Source organism: Saimiri boliviensis, chromosome 2 (assembly GCF_048565385.1).
Source record: "Saimiri boliviensis isolate mSaiBol1 chromosome 2, mSaiBol1.pri, whole genome shotgun sequence".
Classification (NCBI taxonomy): domain Eukaryota; kingdom Metazoa; phylum Chordata; class Mammalia; order Primates; family Cebidae; genus Saimiri; species Saimiri boliviensis.
Window position 1 is genome coordinate 83,576,040 of NC_133450.1, and position 17,323 is coordinate 83,593,362.

The following is a 17,323-nucleotide window of genomic DNA, read 5'->3' on the forward strand; positions in this document are numbered from 1 at the left end:
GGCTCAAGCCTGTAATCCCAGCACTTTGGGAGGCCGAGGCGGGTGGATCACGAGGTCGAGAGATCGAGACCATCCTGGTCAACATGGTGAAACCCCGTCTCTACTAAAAATACAAAAAATTAGCTGGGCATGGTGGCACGTGCCTGTAATCCCAGCTACTCAGGAGGCTGAGGCAGGAGAATTGCCTGAACCCGGGAGGAGGAGGTTGCGGTGAGCCGAGCTCGCGCCATTGCACTCCAGCCTGGGTAACAAGAGCGAAACTCCGTCTCAAAAAAAAAAAAAAAAAAAAAAAAAATTGTTGTGTGCTTTTATCAGAGCCGAGAGTGTGCCGAGCAGTTACAGCTGGAAGATCGGGTCCTCTGCCTCCACAGTAGATGGCGAATCCTCTATGCGGGACTGGCAAATGGCACTGTGGTCACCTTCAACATAAAGGTTAGTGTTTGGGGGAGAAAACGCTTACTTCCCAAGTTACTTGAAAATAGTGTGAGTTTGTGGGAAGAAGTAGTAGGCAGGGATCTTCCTGTTTTCTTCTGTGAGGAAGCAGCAGAATTAGCCGCTGCTCAAACACAGTTGTGTTCTGATGTAAGTGAAACAAGATCCTCCATTCTCTCTGCTTTGACTCAAATGTGCCAGGACCAAATGTAACTCCACTAAATTAAACCAAGCCTGAAGATTTGGGGCCAAATAATGAGTCATGGATTAAACTAGTCTGTCTCAATTTAAGAATGACGCCATGAAAAATGAACTTAAGTACTCTCTTCAGCAGCACATACACTAAAATTGGAACGATACAGAGAAGATTAGCATGGTCCCTACACAAGGATGACAGACAAATTCATGAAGCATTCTATATTAACAAAAAGAGTAAGAAAAATGAACTTAATTCATTTGAGTATGACAGTGATGTGGTTTGGAACTGATTTATGGTTTTGTGAGGGCGGCCCATTCTGTGAGGTGAACTAAGAAGCTTGCTCTAATGTTCTTATGGCTTCATTCTTTCCTAACCCAGAGATAAATTCATTTGTTGACCTAGCCTTTGTGGAGCAATCTGTTATCTGCTAGGCCCCAGGATAAGATTTAATTTTTGATAGCCCTGTGTGCTTTGCTAAGGTAGTTGGACTTTATCTTACAGGCTTTAAAGTAAGAGAGACATTATCCATTATATTTTAGAAAAAGTCACTGGAGTTGATAAGACTTGGAAATATTGATATTAGCAAAGGCAGGGACACCATTTAGGAGGCTTTGTAGTGGAAGCTGACATGAAAGGTTAAACAGTATAAAGAAAAGGGAATGGAGGAAAGATATAATCTAAGAGGTAGAATTGATATATTTGACTGCTAATTAGTTGTAGCACCATATCCCCTGGTCATCTTTTAACCGTATGTTAGAATGTGTACTATTACGGTGTCATTCATAGGTTACATGCTAGCTGGAACGAACATAAGGTATGCATTAAAATATGTCATGGTTTCTGCCTACAGGAAACTTAAAAATCAAGTTAGAAGAATCTAGCGTGTGTATAATCAAGTGTCAAGTGATTTGGTCTGTTTGATATGATATGTCACAGCAGGGTAATTAGTGAAGATTTTTGCATTCTAGATGTAGACAGGTTCTAAATCTGATTAAATTGGATTAGGGCAGTTAGTCTGCATTCTAGATGCAGACAGGTTCTAAATCTGATTAAATTGGATTAGGGCAATTAGAAATGGAGAGGTAAGTAAATTTAAAATATTTTAAAGGCTAAAACTTGATAATTGCCTAATTATCTTCTCTTTTGTGAGATTAATTATCAGAAGTAGACAGAAGTGGCTAGTTATGGTGGCTCATGAATATAATCCCAGCACTTTGGAAGACTGAGGTAGGAGGATTGCTTGAGCTCAGGAGTTCAAGACCAGCCTGGGCAACAAAGCAAGAGTCCTGTTTTTAAAAAAAAAATAATAATAATAAGTTTTTAATTAAAAAAAAAAAAAAAAAAACTTAGCCAAGTGTGGTGGCACATACTTGTAATTCCAGCTACCCAGGAAGCTGAGGTGGGAGGACTGCTTGGGGCCAGGGCTTCAACACTGCAGTGAACTATAATCATGGCACTATACTCAAGTGTGAGTGACAGAGTGAGACCCTGTCTCTTTTTTTTAATTAAAAACAGTAGTAGACAGAAGTAAGGAGCAAGACTCTTGAGGCAAAATGATGAGATGATGGCAAGAAATTCATTGGAAAAGTTTTTTTTTTTTTTTGAGACGGAGTTTCGCTCTTGTTACCCAGGCTGGAGTGCAGTGGCACGATCTCTGCTCCCCGCAACTTCCGGCTCCTGGGTTCAGGCAATTCTCCTGCCTCAGCCTCCTGAGTAGCTGGGATTACAGACACGCGCCACCATGCCCAGCTAATTTTTGTATTTTAGTAGAGACGGGGTTTCACCATGTTGACCAGGATGGACTCGATCTCTTGACCTCGTGATCCACCTGCCTCGGCCTCCCAAAGTGCTGGGATTACAGGCTTGAGCCACCGCGCCCGGCCCACATATATCAATATTAACCCTAAATGTAAATGGGCTAAATGCCCCAGTCAAAAGACACAGGCAAATTGGATAAAAAGTCAAAACCCATCCATGTGCTGTATCCAGGAAACCCATTTCACATGCAAGGATACACAGAGGCTCAAAATAAAGGGATGAAGGAAGATTTACCAACCAAATGGAGAGCAAAAAAAAGCAGGAGTTGTAATTCTCGTCTCTGATAAAATAGACTTTAAAGCAACAAAGATCAAAAGAGACAAAGAAGGACATTACGTAATGGTAAAAGGATTAATGCAACAAGAAGAGTTAACGATCCTAAATATATGTACCCAATACAGGAGTACCCAGATACATAAGGCAAGTTCTTAATGACTTACAAAGAGACTTAGACTCCCACGCAATAATAATGGGAGACTTTAACACCCCATTGTCAATAATAGACAGATCAACGAGACAGAAAATTAACAAGGATATCCAGGACTTGAACTCAGACCTGGAACAAGCAAACATAATAGACATTTACAGAACTCTCCACCCCAAATCCACAGAATATACATTCTCAGCACCACATCACACCTACTCTATAAGTGACCACATAATTGGAATTAAATCACTCCTCAGCAAATGCATAGCATTTCACAGGTTTAAGTGAAATACTGGTTGAGGTCAAGCACAATTATTGGCATAAAAGAGGTTTTTAATACCCATTTTTAGACTGCACTCCAGCTTGCACAATGCAGCAAGACTCCTGATCTCTCTCCCTCTTTCTCTTCTTCTTTCTTTTTCTTTTTTCTTTCTTTCGTTTTTTTTCTTTCTTTCCTTCCTTCCTTAAAAAAGAAAAGAAAAAAAGAATGAAAAAAAAAGAAGGTGGAGAATTTAGGCTGGGCGTGGTGGCTCATGCCTGTAATCCCTGCACTTTGGGAGGCTGAGGCAGGCAGATCACTTGAGATTCTTAGAAGTTCAAGACCATCCTGGCCAACATGGTGAAACCCTGTCTCTACAAAAATGCAAAAATTAGCCAGGTGTGGTGGCAGGTGCCTGTAATCCCAGCTGTTAGGGAGCCTGAGGCAGGAGAATCACTTGAACCCAGGAGGCGGTGGGTACAATGAGCCAAGGTCGCACCATTGCACTCCAGACTGGGTGACAGAGCAAGACTCTGCCTCAAAAAAAAAAAAAAACACATGGAAAATTTGAGACTTACTGAAATTGCCTAGGGAAGTAATTCTAAATAGAGATTTTTGGAAACAGCATGACACATAGATTGCCTAATTCTGGATGACAAAAATAGTTCTTGGGTCTGGAAAATGCGCTAGAATTTGAAGGAAAAAAAGAAAAGAGGCACTCTTCATCATCATTAACTTCCAGGTGGTAAAAGAGAGCTTAAAAAGAGAACCAGTTTCTAATTGCGACTGGGATGGTGTAGGTTAAAGGTTATAAATGAGTTTATAATGTAAGAGTTTGGCCTCCTCAGATCAGGGGATTGGGGAGATTCAGCAAAGAGTGTTGGAGTGGGAAATAGCAGAGGTGGAGAAATTAAGGATGCAGAATGCTTATGAAAATTTTGAGTACTGGTGACAGAATTGAGAGTTTGTACCAAGTTGTAATGATTTTGGTGAGTTGGTTTTGAAGTTTTCCAGGTAAGTTGTTTTTAGCTGTAATCTTGGCTTTATTTTCCAGAACAACAAACGACTTGAGATCTTTGAATGCCATGGCCCTCGTGCAGTCAGCTGTCTTGCCACAGCTCAGGAAGGTGCCCGAAAGCTGCTGGTGGTGGGATCCTATGACTGTACCATCAGTGTACGTGATGCACGGAATGGGCTGCTTCTCAGAACTCTGGAGGGCCACAGCAAAACCGTTCTTTGCATGAAGGCAAGTACAGTGCAAGAGAATAGGAGTTGTCTGACACAAGAGAAGGGTTTTGAGGCCGGGAGGGGGAGCTCATGTCTGTAATCCCAGCACTTTGGGAGGCCAAGGCAGAAGGACCATTTGAGCTCAGAGGTTTGAGACGAGCCAGGGCAATATGGCAAAATTTCATCTCTACAAAAAATATAAAGGTTAGTGGGCTGTTGTGGTGCGCACCTGTACTCTCACAAGGCTGAGGTGGGAGGACTACTTGAGCACAGGAGATTGAGGCTGCAGTGAGCCATGATTGTGCCACTGGACTCCCGTGTGGGCAACAGAGTGAGACCCTGACTCAAACAAACAAAACAAAACGAAGGGTTTTGAATGGCATTTCCTTTGTTGTTTCATGCATAATATGGAAACACCACCTTGGAAAGAGCAAGGAGATTGCTAACCTTTTCTTTACAACTGCAACACCAAGTGATATACTTTCATTTCAGAAACAGTAAGAGTGTATTTTGTTACAGTGTGGGTATACTCAAACGCCCTTCTAGGCTGCTTCATAATCATTCTGGAAAGGTAACAGAGGTAAGAATATGTCATCAGTTCATTAATGTTCCTGGTGAGAGGGTGTTAAGTTTCAGCTGAGAAAATTTGTCTGAGAAACTTTTATTTTATACCTCATTCATCATGCTCATCTCAAAATGGGATGGAAATTAGAATTTGCCATGTGTATTACAAGTTATAGAGCAAATTGAGAACATTATAAGGAATCTGACTTACTGATTTTTTTTCTTTCAGGTGGTGAATGATCTTGTGTTCAGTGGCTCCAGTGATCAGTCAGTCCATGCCCATAACATTCATGTAAGTTATGTTGGTGTTGTGTAAAGAAACCTTCAATAAATGATGGTTAAAAGCTAGAAGGTTTTCTTAAACCTCTTGCAATTTAAATTAAACTCTTTATCCATTGAAGGGATTCATGATCATCCCTATGCATATGTTCTTATGTAATATTGAGCAACCTAGAAATTCTGCTTCTTCAAAGTTTTTAATGATGGACAGACAAAGTTTATGTAAGGTTTGGTTTGAATGCCTCATTTAAACTTGAAATAAACTGAGCAGCTGAGGCTTTCAGAAAGTGGATGTGATAAGTAGTTAAAATACAACTAGTAAAAACAGCTGAGAGCAGGCTGTCACATGTAATGCCAGCTACTCAGAAGGCTGAGGCAGGAGCATTACTTGAGGCCAGGAGTTTGAAACCAGCCTAGGTAAAATAGTGGCCCAGTCTTTTTTTAAAAAAAAATTTTTTTTAATTAGCTGGGCATGGCAGTGTGTTCTGTAATCCCAGCTACTCAGCACACTGAAGTGGGAGGATTGTTTGGCCCAGGAGTTCAAGGCTGCAGTGAGCTATGATCACACCATTGCACTCTGGTCTGGGTGACCAAGTGAGACCCTATTTCTTTCTTTCTTTCTTTTTTTTTTTTTTGAGATGGAGGTCTCACTTTGTCACCCAGGTTGGAGTGCAGTGGTACGATCTTAGCTCACTGCAGCCTTAACCTCCTAGGCTCAAGAGATCCTCTCACATCAGCCCCACAAGTGGCTGGGACTAATGGCGTGTGCCACAATGCCTGGCTAATTTTTTTTCTATTATTTTGTATTTTGTATTTTTGGGGAGCCTCACCATGTTGCCCAGGCTGGTCTTGAACTCTTGAGCTCAAGTGATCTGCCCACCTCAGCCTCCCAAAGTGCTGGGGGATTACAGGCATGAGCCACTGTGCCTGGGCTGTGAGACCCCATCTCTTAAAAAAACTGAACAACAGAAACAGCTGAGAGACTGTTCTTAGGTCATAGCAGCAGCTTTTTTTTTTTTTTTGGAGACGGAGTTTCACCCTTGTTATCCAGGCTGGAGTGCAATGGCGCGATCTCGGCTCACCGCAACCTCCGCCTCCTGGGCTCAGGCAATTCTCCTGCCTCAGCCTCCTGAGTAGCTGGGATTACAGGCACGTGCCACCATGCCCAGCTAATTTTTTGCACTTTTAGTAGAGACGGGGTTTCACCATGTTGACCAGGATGGTCTCGATCTCTTGACCTCGTGATCCACCCGCCTCGGCCTCCCAAAGTGCTGGGATTACAGGCTTGAGCCACCGCGCCCGGCGTAGCAGCAGCTTTTTAAAGCTCAGTTCCTGGTCTGTAAATTTCAGAATATTCCCAACGGATGAACTTGTCTAGATCCAGTGAAATGAAAAAAGTAAAAGTACTTTGAAGGCTGTAAAATACATACAGATAGAATATTGGCCATTTTTTTTCTATGACATTAGAGTCTCTCCATTAGGATATAATTCATATATTTTGCATATGTAACAAATGCTTGTGGGATACTTCTATTAAAGTTAACACAGTGATGTATGTGTAAAATATCCTCAGAATTATGCCTCTTAGAATTATAAATTATAACTAGGAAGGAATCTGGAAAGTGAATCTAGTGACCCTTGCTTCTCTTCTGACATAGACTGGTGAGCTCGTGCGAATCTATAAAGGTCACAATCATGCAGTGACTGTGGTGAATATCCTAGGAAAAGTGATGGTGACTGCTTGCCTGGACAAATTTGTTCGTGTCTATGAATTACAGGTAGAATTTAGATTCAGATTCAGTATTTTGCTTGAATGTTTTGGGGAGATTGTCTATTTGGGTTTAGTGTTGATTTTTGATATGGTTAGGTGGGATGGAACCCAGGAATCTGCATTTTCACAAGCATTTTAGATAATTATGAAATAGCTGGCCCGTGAACTACTACTTTCAGAAACTGCTCTAAGATACTTGATCTGAGTCATGGGTGTCAAAACTTAATTTCTGGAGAGCAGCTCCAGTCTCTTAAAACCTGTCCACCGGCTGGGTGCAGTGGGTCACGCCTGTAATCCCAGCACTTTGGGAGGCCTAGGTGGGCAGATCACGAGGTCAAGAGATTGAGACCATCCTGGCCAACATGGTGAAACCCTGTCTCTACTAAAAAAAAATACAAAAATTAGCTAGGGGTGGTGGTGCGCACCTGTAGTCTCAGCTGCTCTGGAGGCTGAGACAGGAGAATCGCTTGAACCTAGGAGGCGAACATTGCAGTGAGCCAAGATCCTGCCAGTGCACTCAAGCCTAGCAACAGAGTGAGACTCCATCTCAAAATAAATAAGTAAATCTGTCTAGTTCTCCTTGTGTGCAATTTCAAGTTTAAAACTCTGATTCTAACAACATTGATTTTATTACTTCTGATTACCAGCTCCCTCCTTGAGTAGTAAGACGTAAAAGAAAAATTGCCATTAGATTCTATTTCTGTTAGAATGCTACAAGGGCTTCAACTTAGCACCTCAGGTATGGTTTTTTAACCTGCCAAAGGCCTTTAGGGACTGTGCTTATCAAATGCAAGGTATACATAACTTTAATTCTCTTTCTCTTTTTTCTGCCTAAGTCTCATGATCGGCTACAAGTTTATGGAGGACACAAAGACATGATTATGTGTATGACCATTCATAAAAGCATGGTGAGTATTATTTGCTGTGTCAGATACTTGCTTTTGAATGTATTTACTAAAAAATTCTTGTCACTTCTAAAAGTGACATCTGCTTCTGATATGCCTCAATATTAAGTACCTTATCAGCTGTTGGCATAATAGGGAAGTAACCAGGGGACAGTGTTGAATATTCCATTTTCTATTAATAGCCAAAATTATTACAATAAAAATATGGTAGTGTCAACTACAATTAAATAGAAGGTAAATTTAAGATGCTTCAGGCCGGGCGCGGTGGCTCAAGCCTGTAATCCCAGCACTTTGGGAGGCCGAGGCGGGTGGATCACGAGGTCGAGAGATCGAGACCATCCAGGTCAACATGGTGAAACCCCGTCTCTACTAAAAATACAAAAAATTAGCTGGGCATGGTGGCACGTGCCTGTAATCCCAGCTACTCGGGAGGCTGAGGCAGGAGAATTGCCTGAACCCAGGAGGCAGAGGTTGCGGTGAGCCGAGATCGCGCCATTGCACTCTAGCCTGGGTAACAAGAGCGAAACTCCGTCTCAAAAAAAAAAAAAAAAAAGATGCTTCAAAAATGGCCGGGCGCAGTGGTTCACGCCTGTAATCCTAACACTCTGGGAGGCCAAGGCGGGTGGATCACCTGAGGTTGGGAGTTCAAGACCAGCCTGACCAACATGGTGAAACCCCCTGTCTTAAAAATAAAATAAAATAAAATAAATAGAACACTAAGATGGAGTCAGGAGATTTGGTCAGTGTGGCATAGTCACAGCAGATCTAAAAGTAGAAACTAACTCACATAACCTTGCTAAGCCCTGTTTATTTTATTTTAAAGTTACAGAGTTGAACCAGAATGGATGTTTTTCAAAATCTGAGTGGAACGCTTTATTTTCCATTGAATTACAGGTGCCTAACATAGAGTACCTGATAGAAACTAGGGCTTACCCAGTTAAAGTATAAAGTATAAGTAGGTGCTTCTGAGCCCTGCCACTCCTCTCTGCCCTGATCCTGACTGACTGTCTAAGGAGCACAGCTGCAAAATGCCTAGACTAAATCTGGAAAATGCTTTCCCATTCTAGTAGTCTGGAGCTGGTTTTGATTTAGGTTTTTGTTTTCTTGTAGCTGCTGCAAGGAGCTTGTGACTCGTGCTTTGAGAGTGTTTTGTAGTTTGTGTGTATTTTGTACTGATATTATAAACCTTTCTTTCTCCAGATTTACACTGGCTGTTATGATGGCAGTATTCAGGCTGTGAGGCTTAATCTGATGCAGAATTTCCGCTGTTGGGTAAGGATTGAAGCTCTTCTTGTCACTGAACTTTTAGAGATTGCTTCACCCTAGGCTAATTGCATCATCAGTGTAGCATTTTTATATTTTAGCATCTACTTTATGCCTTACGCTGTAGATCACAGGTTGTCTCCTATGTGGTTGTTTTGTTTTAGTATAAAATCAATACATGCTTAGAAAACAACAATACAGAAATACATGAAATAAAAAGTGGAAGTGCTGATTTTAGTAATGGCACTGCCCCCTCTACTGCTCCCACTCATCAGACATTACTAGTATTAATGGTTTGGTTTGTGTCCTCATTGGTTTTTGAGGAATAGGCAAAAAAAAAAAAAAAAAAAAAAAATTATGATCTTGTATAAGTTCTAAACTTCAGTTCATCAGGCTGATTTGTGTGACTTTTATTTTAGGGTGAGGACTGATGATTAACTCTTAAAACTTTTACACTAAGGCCTGGTACAGTGTCTCATGCCTATAATCCCAGCATTTTGGGAGGCTGAGGTGGGCAGATCACCTGAGGTTGGAAGTTCAAGACCAGCCTGACCAGCATGGAGAAACCCCTTCTCCCACTAAAAATACAAAATTAGCTGAGCTTGGTGGCGCATGCCTCTGATCTCAGCTACTTAGCAGGCTGAGGCAGGAGAATCACTTGAACCTGGGAGGCAGAAATTGCAATGAGCTGAGATCGCACCATTGCACTCTAGCCTGGGCAACAAGAGCAAAACTCTGCCTCAAAAAAAAACAACTTTTACACTGTTTCTTGTTTTTTGTTTTTTTTTTGAGACGGAGTTTCGCTCTTGTTACCCAGGCTGGAGTGCAATGGCGCGATCTCAGCTCACTGCAACCTCCGCCTCCTGGGTTCAGGCAATTCTCCTGCCTCAGCCTCCTGAGTAGCTGGGATTACAGGCACGCGCCACCATGCCCAGCTAATTTTTTGTATTTTAGTAGAGACGGGGTTTCACCATGTTGACCAGGATGGTCTCGATCTCTTGACCTCGTGATCCACCCGCCTCGGCCTCCCAAAGTGCTGGGATTACAGGCTTGAGCCACCGCGCCTGGCCTACACTGTTTCTTTTAAGCCTTAAGCCTTAATTTTTTTTCATTAGTTCGAATAATGGTAGCTTTTCCTTCAAACTCTAACATCCTTTTCAGCACTGAGGGCATGAACTCGACACTCTCCATTTTATAGTTTGACTTTACACTTGTCCACAGCCTATTGACTTTTCAGCTGTTTACACATTACTATCATTGTTTTTTAATTTTCTCAGTGAAGGCAACCAAAATCTAGTAAAGTTCCTCCTTATCCGAGGGTGATACAGTCTGTTTTTTTGATGTGATAATCAAGAGGGCTAAGTGACTAATAGGTGGTAGTGAATATAGCATAGATATGTTGGACAATGGTACAATTCACATGTGGGCAAGATGGAGTGGGATGGCATGAGATTTCATCATACTGCTCAGAATAATGTGCAGTTTAAAACTCAAGAATTGTTTATTTTGGGAATTTTCCAGTATTGTTTTTGAAGATGGTTAACCATATGTAACTAAAACCTCAGAAAGTGAAACCATGGATAAAGAGGCATTACTGAAAGACAGGATCCAGAGTACACAAGTAGAGTTAATCTATACAGAGAAATGGGGAGGATACTTCTGGCTCTATAGACAGAGGGATGGAATAGTACTGACAGAGGAAACACTTAACTTTGCATTACTTTAAAAAAAAAAAAAACGTGTTAGACTTAGAATCACAAGACTTTACCAACAAGCCTGTAGGGAAAAGCGAAGACAGAGAGTCTTTATGCTTTCTTGTTTTTTGTTTTTTGTTTTTTTTTTTTTTTTTTTTTTTTTTGAGACAGGATCTTGCTCTGTTACTCAGGTGGGAGTGCAGTAGTGTGATCACAATAGTCACTGCAGCCTCAACCTCCTGGGCTCAAGCAATCCTCCCACCTCAGCCTCCCTAGCAGCTGGGACTCCAGGCATGTGCCACTATGCCCAGCTAATTTTTGTATTTTTTTATTTTGGAGAGACGGTCTCATTATGTTGCCCAGGCTGGTCTTGAACTCCTGAGTTGAAGTGATCGACCCACCTCGGCCTCTCAAAGTGCTGGGATTACAGGTGTGTAATCCCACTGAGCCACCACTTAGAAAGCATGACACTAGCTTATGCTTTCTAATACATGAAATTAAGCCACATTTATAAGTAAAATCAGAGCTTTAAAAAATAAGTAGGTAATCATAAGATTGCGATTCAAGTGATAAAGGCTGTGAGTAAAGTCAGGCTTCCATGGCAAACAGTATTATTCTACAATAAATACTTTCACAAATGTGGTTTTCTTTATCAGACATTTTTATTTTCACGTTTACATTCAACAGCTCTTAGAATTGTTAAAAACAGCACTTCCGGGCCGGCTCATACCTATAGTTGCAGCACTTTTGAGAGGCTGAGGCGGGCGAATCACTTGAGGTCACCAGTTTGAGACCAGCCTGACCAACATGGTCAAACCCCATCTCTACTAAAGAAAAAAAATTACAAAATTAGCTGGGCGTGGTGGTACATGCCTGTAATCCCAGCTAGTTGGGAGACTGAGGCAGGAGAATTGCTTTAACCTGGGAGGTGGAGGTTACAGTGAGCTGCGATCGTGCCACTGCACTCCAGCCTGGGCAACAAGAGTGAAACTCCGTCTCAAAAAAAAAAAAAAACGCTTTCAGTATTATAGGAAAGGTATTTGCCTTTTGTATTGAATAAACTAAGATAGAAACTCCATTTTATGATGGCAACATAAAGAATATGGTTTAAAGGGAATTTTAAGGTAATTTATCCATAAATATTTGCTGGATTTAACAAGTTGTAATTGCTATGTTGGTGCTTTGTCTTCTCAAAATACCAAAGTATTAAAAGACTTTTCAAGGTTGCCTTAGCTTTGTTGAATTTTCTAGCCAAGAATACATTTAAAGCAAGGGGCTGGTTTTGCTTTCATAGTGTTTATGGGATCCAGGTGAGGGCTGATCTGATTCACATTCACTGTACCCTTTTTCACTGAGTCCCCTCATCTTCTTTTTCTCCAGTGGCATGGTTGCTCTCTGATATTTGGCGTTGTCGATCATTTAAAACAACACTTACTGACCGACCATACTAATCCGAACTTCCAGACTCTGAAATGTCGCTGGAAGAACTGCGATGCTTTTTTCACTGCTAGGAAAGGATCCAAACAGGTACATTAGTGGGATTGAGGTTCACCTGGGATCCAGTAGACTGCTCAGGGTACCGACTAGGAAACCTTTTTTGTTTTATTATTGAGAATTGCAATACATAGGGAGGGCCTAGAGTTTTTTCTTTTTATGATTCAGAGATTTGAGGGGCAGCTTAATGAAGTTTGAAATGAAGAATTAGGTGGTTTTTGTTGAGAAAGGGCCTAAAGAGAATGTTTTCAGATGTTTCAAATCCAGTAACTGAACCTGCAGATTGATTAGCGTGCTCTTGTGCTGAGACAATAGTTCACCTGTAAAGACATGGTTTCCTGTAAGTGAGCGAAGTGCTGGCTCCTAACTGCCTTTCCTGCCTGGATCCTAGATGGAATGGACTTACGTGGCTTTCCTTGCTTTGACTTTCTCCTGTCTTCCTACCAACTTCTCTCATGGGCCCCTTTCCCTTCATTCCTAGGATGCTGCAGGACATATTGAACGACATGCTGAAGATGACAGCAAAATTGATTCATGAAGTTTTTGCCTCCCATGTTGGGAAGTCATTAGTTGAACTATTTTCACATCGGCCCCACACACAGACCACTCTCTTCCCTTCCCCAGTGAAACAAGGAAGGAGAAAGTGGTTACTAGCCAGGCTTACCCCTAGCATAAGTCTGGGCAGCTCTATGGGATAATAGATGACACTTTAAATTCTTGCTGGAGGTTTTAAACAGATTTAGACAGATGTTAAGGAACCATACGCCTCTGGGACAGCATGGCATATAATGATTTATGCTACTAGCATTCTCCAGATGTTTATTAAAGATACAGATCCTAATTGGTTACCCAGTTTGACCCTAATCATATGCATATTTTTTTGATTTCAGTTTGCAATTTTTTGTTTATGTTCTTATGATGGTTTAAACCTGTAGTCAGGCTTTTAAGTGCAGCTAGACTTTCAGGATCAGTTTTAATTTCTCCATTTGTAATAGCCAGGTATTTAAATTGGAAGCAAATAGTTTTCTTTCTTAACAATTATGTGCAGAGCTTGTCACTGTTTTTTTGCTTTATAGATGGACAGAGCTGGCTTTAAGCACTAAAGGACACGGTAGATTTTTGACAAACAGTGGCTACTCTGCTGACTGTATTTTAGGAATTCAGAAAGCAAATCACATAGTGACAAGTCCTTACAGACACCACTTCCTAGTAAATGTCTATAAATGTGGATAGAAATCTCAGTGTGAGGCAGTGCATAGACCTAATGTCTACCTTTACGTTTGCTGTGAATCTAGCACTCCTTGCTACAGATCGTGTCAGGCTGTTGGAACTGGAGGTGTACCTTTATCTTCCTTTCTAGTGTCTGACCCTGCAAGCCTGATGTCGGCTTGAACCCTTTTGGTTTGTTCAGTTGCCAACCTCCATCTCTCCCACTGTATGGCTGTGCCTAGACTGATGGCAGCCATCAAGTTTTCCTCTGGACTCACGGGGTGTTTTCCACCCCCGCTGCAGCACCCAAGATGGTGGGGGAGAGGGCTTAGAATAAGGCATCTGAATACGATTTTTAGGACCTCAAGCAGACTTCCTAGAAACTTGTTTCTGAGACCATTTCTTTGCCTTCACTCCTCTGCTAACTGGGAAAGAAAGTGCAGCAGAGTCTCTGCCCAGCCGCTGAGAACAGCCAAATTCACAAACCCTCAGAGGGGCTTTGTTTTTGGATTTTCTCTGGACTCATTAGTAAACTTGTAGAAGTGTTGCTTTCCAACCTTTTGTTTCTGGATCCTCAAAACTCAGAAAGTGGCTGGGTTTGGTGGCTAATGCCTGTAATCCCAGTACTTTGGGAGGCCGAAGCAGGCAGATCACCTGAGGCTAGGAGTTCAAGACTAGCCTGGCCAACATGGCAAAACCCTGTCCCTACTAAAAATAAAAAAATTAGCTGGGCTTGATGGCAGGCACTTGTAATCCCAGCTACTCAGGAGGCTAAGACAGGAAAATCACTTAAACCTGTGAGGCGGAAGTTGCAGTGAGCCAGATCGAGCCACTGCACTCCAGCCTGGATGACAGAGCAATACTCTGTCTCAAACAACCAAACAACTTAGAAAGCTTCTTCAGAGAGATAAAATAAGGGGGATGCACCCAGGGCCACATACCAAGCTTTGGGACATGGTCCTTTCTGCTGTCTGGGATTGTAGAGTATCCAGCTCTGTCTTCACCCCTGTTAGTGCACACACATTCACTCACATGTCTTCCCGCAGGGTCTCTGGCAGGGGGACTTCACCAGGGGTTCATGGAGAGGCTTGAAGAGGGTCTACAAGCCCCCAGAAATTGTGTATGAGACTAAGTATGTGTTCTTTTTTCCAGGAAAGGCTCCAGTGGGTCTTACTTGATTCAGAAAATGTTAAGAATTAATCTACGAGGCCAGGCACAGTGGCTCACGCCTATAATCCCAGCACTTTGGGAGGCCAAGGCGGGTGGAACACTCGAGGTCAGGCATTCTAGACCAGCCTGGCCAACATGCTGAAACCCTGTCTCTACTAAAAATAACAATTATTAGTTAGGTGTGGTGGTGAGCATCTGTAGTCTCAGCTACTCGGGAGGCTGAGGCAGGAGAATCGCTTGAACCTGAGAGGCAGAGGTTGCAGTGAGCCGAGATTGTACCACTGCACTCCAGCCTGGTGACAGAGCGAAACTCTACTTCAAGAAGAAAAAAAAAAGAGTTAATTTAGGAGATAATGAATGGCTGACTTCTATATAATAAATGGCCCTACAAGCTCTTGACTTCTGTCCTTGGGGAAAGCCATTTTGATAACCACCCTAGCGAGCTTTATGTGATGCTTAATGGAGAACAAAGAAGATCTTGCTGCAAAAGGTATATTAAATATTTGTGCAGTTTCTGTATGAAATTAAGAAGCTTTTCCCACCTCTCACCCCCATTTCCTATAAGGATAACCAGAGAAGCCAGGCTGTTTTCTGGGTTTGGGAATGGTCATTTCCCGGGAAAATGCATTTGGATTAATGACTATACCAGGCCTTTTTCTCTGGGCTGTAGTGAAGCCGCATTTTTTCATTGCCTGGCAGCGTGCTAAGAAAGCCTTGAATGCTCTGTGGCATAGTGCCCTTCTACCCTGCCTGAGGATATGTCTGAAAAGATGAGCATGGCTTTGTGCAGCAGGAAAAGAATAGGTGAGGTGTTGGGCAGTCGTGGGGAACTTTTGAGAGTATTCCAGACTGGTAGAGTCAGTAAGAACTCTGATTTGGATTTCGCTTTGGTGGGACTGTGTGCCTATATCTGCCTTTGTGTGTGCAAGTGTGCAGGTTCCTTTGTATGTATGTGTATGCGTGGGAACCTGGACTTGTCATTTTTCTTCATTTCATAAAGACTTTTTTTTGAAGTAGTGGCAGTAATGCCTTTGTTTCAAGAACACATGAAATTCTTTTAATACCAGATTAGTGTATTAGACAAAATGAACCATTCTAGCCCTCTGTTAAGAAATAAAGGAACCATAAGCATTTTGGCTGCTTATGGTTATGGTTTATTACTTACAAGTGTCTTGAAAATTATGCAGGACTTCGGCTTCTTTTTTTTAATGTCTTCCACAATGTTGTGACTGATTGTAACCATCTTTCCCTTCAGAGAAGAGCTAGGGCTCAGGGATCTGTGTTGACTCTGGTATTTAGTAGCTTTATGAAGTAAGGAAACCATTAAATGACCTGACGGAAACTGACTCGTATCTTTAAAGTAGTTGGAGCCACTTTTAGAATGTTATTTTTGATTGCTTTTGCCTACTTCTAATGGCTCAAAGCCAAGAAAACCATAGCATAAACACTTTGTGTACCTATGCTAGTGTTTAAGTGACAGTTTGTTCTGATAAAGTATCAGTCACTTCAAGTTTTATGTGAAAGTTTTTAATTAGGTTAAAAATAATTTTGGCATACCTCTCTACTCAGTTATAAAGCAATTCAACACAATGCAAACAAAACTGTTAAGAGCAAAGGTTATGTTGACCTGATGTTACTTGAATTTGAGAGAAAGTCATTACTTACTACTGCCCTCCTGCTTTTGTGGGAAAAATTTTTTCTTCCCCAGAAGAGTTAACGGTGGATTCTTCAGCTCCTGACTTACCCATAATTTATAGGCAATGTTATTACTGGTTAAGTGATTATTTGCCTAACACAGGTTTTATTTTGTCTGTTTTTCTGGTAGATTATACAATGGACAACTTTAGTGATGAGGCATGTGGATGATTTGGTGGGAGTAGGTTATATACTTAGTGGAATGGTATATTTTATGGAAGAGAATTCACTGGAGGGGATATTGAAGTATATTGTGAAGTGGGATTTGAAGAGCACATATGCTTTGGTTTGCTCAAATAATTGCAGTTTATGCTTAGATATAAATTTTGTTTCTGTTACCTAAATGGGAGCTTCTAGAATTATGAAGGCCATACCTGCCACATTTATAAAATAATGGTTTTATCCCTACCCGAAATCATCAGGTTCCTCGGGTTTGTTGTAGAGGTGATTTGGGATAGACTGAGTTCCTGATGTAAAATCCTCGTGTAAACCAAACCTACTGATTATTAGACAGTAACCTATAACCTCACCTCCAAGCCCAGGTATATGGCCCTGTTAGTTACTTGGTGACTAAATTTCTCAGATTCACTTTAAAGTCAAGGTGGTGGCCCAAAAATATTGGGAGAGGAGGGGGTCAAGGAGGAAAAGCTGTTGAAAATCTTTCTCCTATTTAAGAGAAATATATGCCCTAGAGCTGCTCCAGCACCCTTGGTTTCTGACTTTTTAAATATTGACTATGGATTAGAAGAATGAAATCAGATGATACCTGACTGCAAAAATGTTTATAAGCAAATAGCCTTCTTACATTTTGGTATAAAGCTGTGAACTTCGTAACTTTGTCAAGCAAGATATAAAGCAAATACAAGAGGAAAATAAAGTACTTTTACTAATTGACTGTTTACTTTCGTTACCTTGTC

At 41.5% G+C, this 17,323-nt stretch overlaps 1 protein-coding gene and 1 non-coding gene across 9 annotated transcripts in view; both read left to right on the forward strand.

The window, feature by feature from the left end:
- ZNF106 (zinc finger protein 106) overlaps positions 1-17,323 on the forward strand; it is a 98,607-nt gene that overhangs the window by 66,117 nt on the left and 15,167 nt on the right. For 5 of the 8 annotated variants that reach the window (XM_003928960.3, XM_010339586.2, XM_010339587.3 and 2 more), the window contains 8 exons: positions 316-432; positions 4,190-4,381; positions 5,156-5,218; positions 6,864-6,983; positions 7,813-7,884; positions 9,082-9,153; positions 12,219-12,365; positions 12,814-17,297. In XM_003928960.3, the coding sequence (XP_003929009.1) occupies positions 316-432; positions 4,190-4,381; positions 5,156-5,218; positions 6,864-6,983; positions 7,813-7,884; positions 9,082-9,153; positions 12,219-12,365; positions 12,814-12,870 (840 nt within the window). In that variant the 3' untranslated portion in view covers positions 12,871-17,297. Of the gene's footprint in view, positions 1-315; positions 433-4,189; positions 4,382-5,155; positions 5,219-6,863; positions 6,984-7,812; positions 7,885-9,081; positions 9,154-12,218; positions 12,366-12,813; positions 17,298-17,323 lie in introns of those variants that run through there. The other 3 variants (XR_012516281.1, XR_012516282.1, XM_074393801.1) reach the window with 2 other exon arrangements.
- On the forward strand, positions 751-857 carry LOC120364095 (U6 spliceosomal RNA). Its single transcript, XR_005579448.1, has one exon. It is a non-coding gene; the product is annotated as a U6 spliceosomal RNA (small nuclear RNA).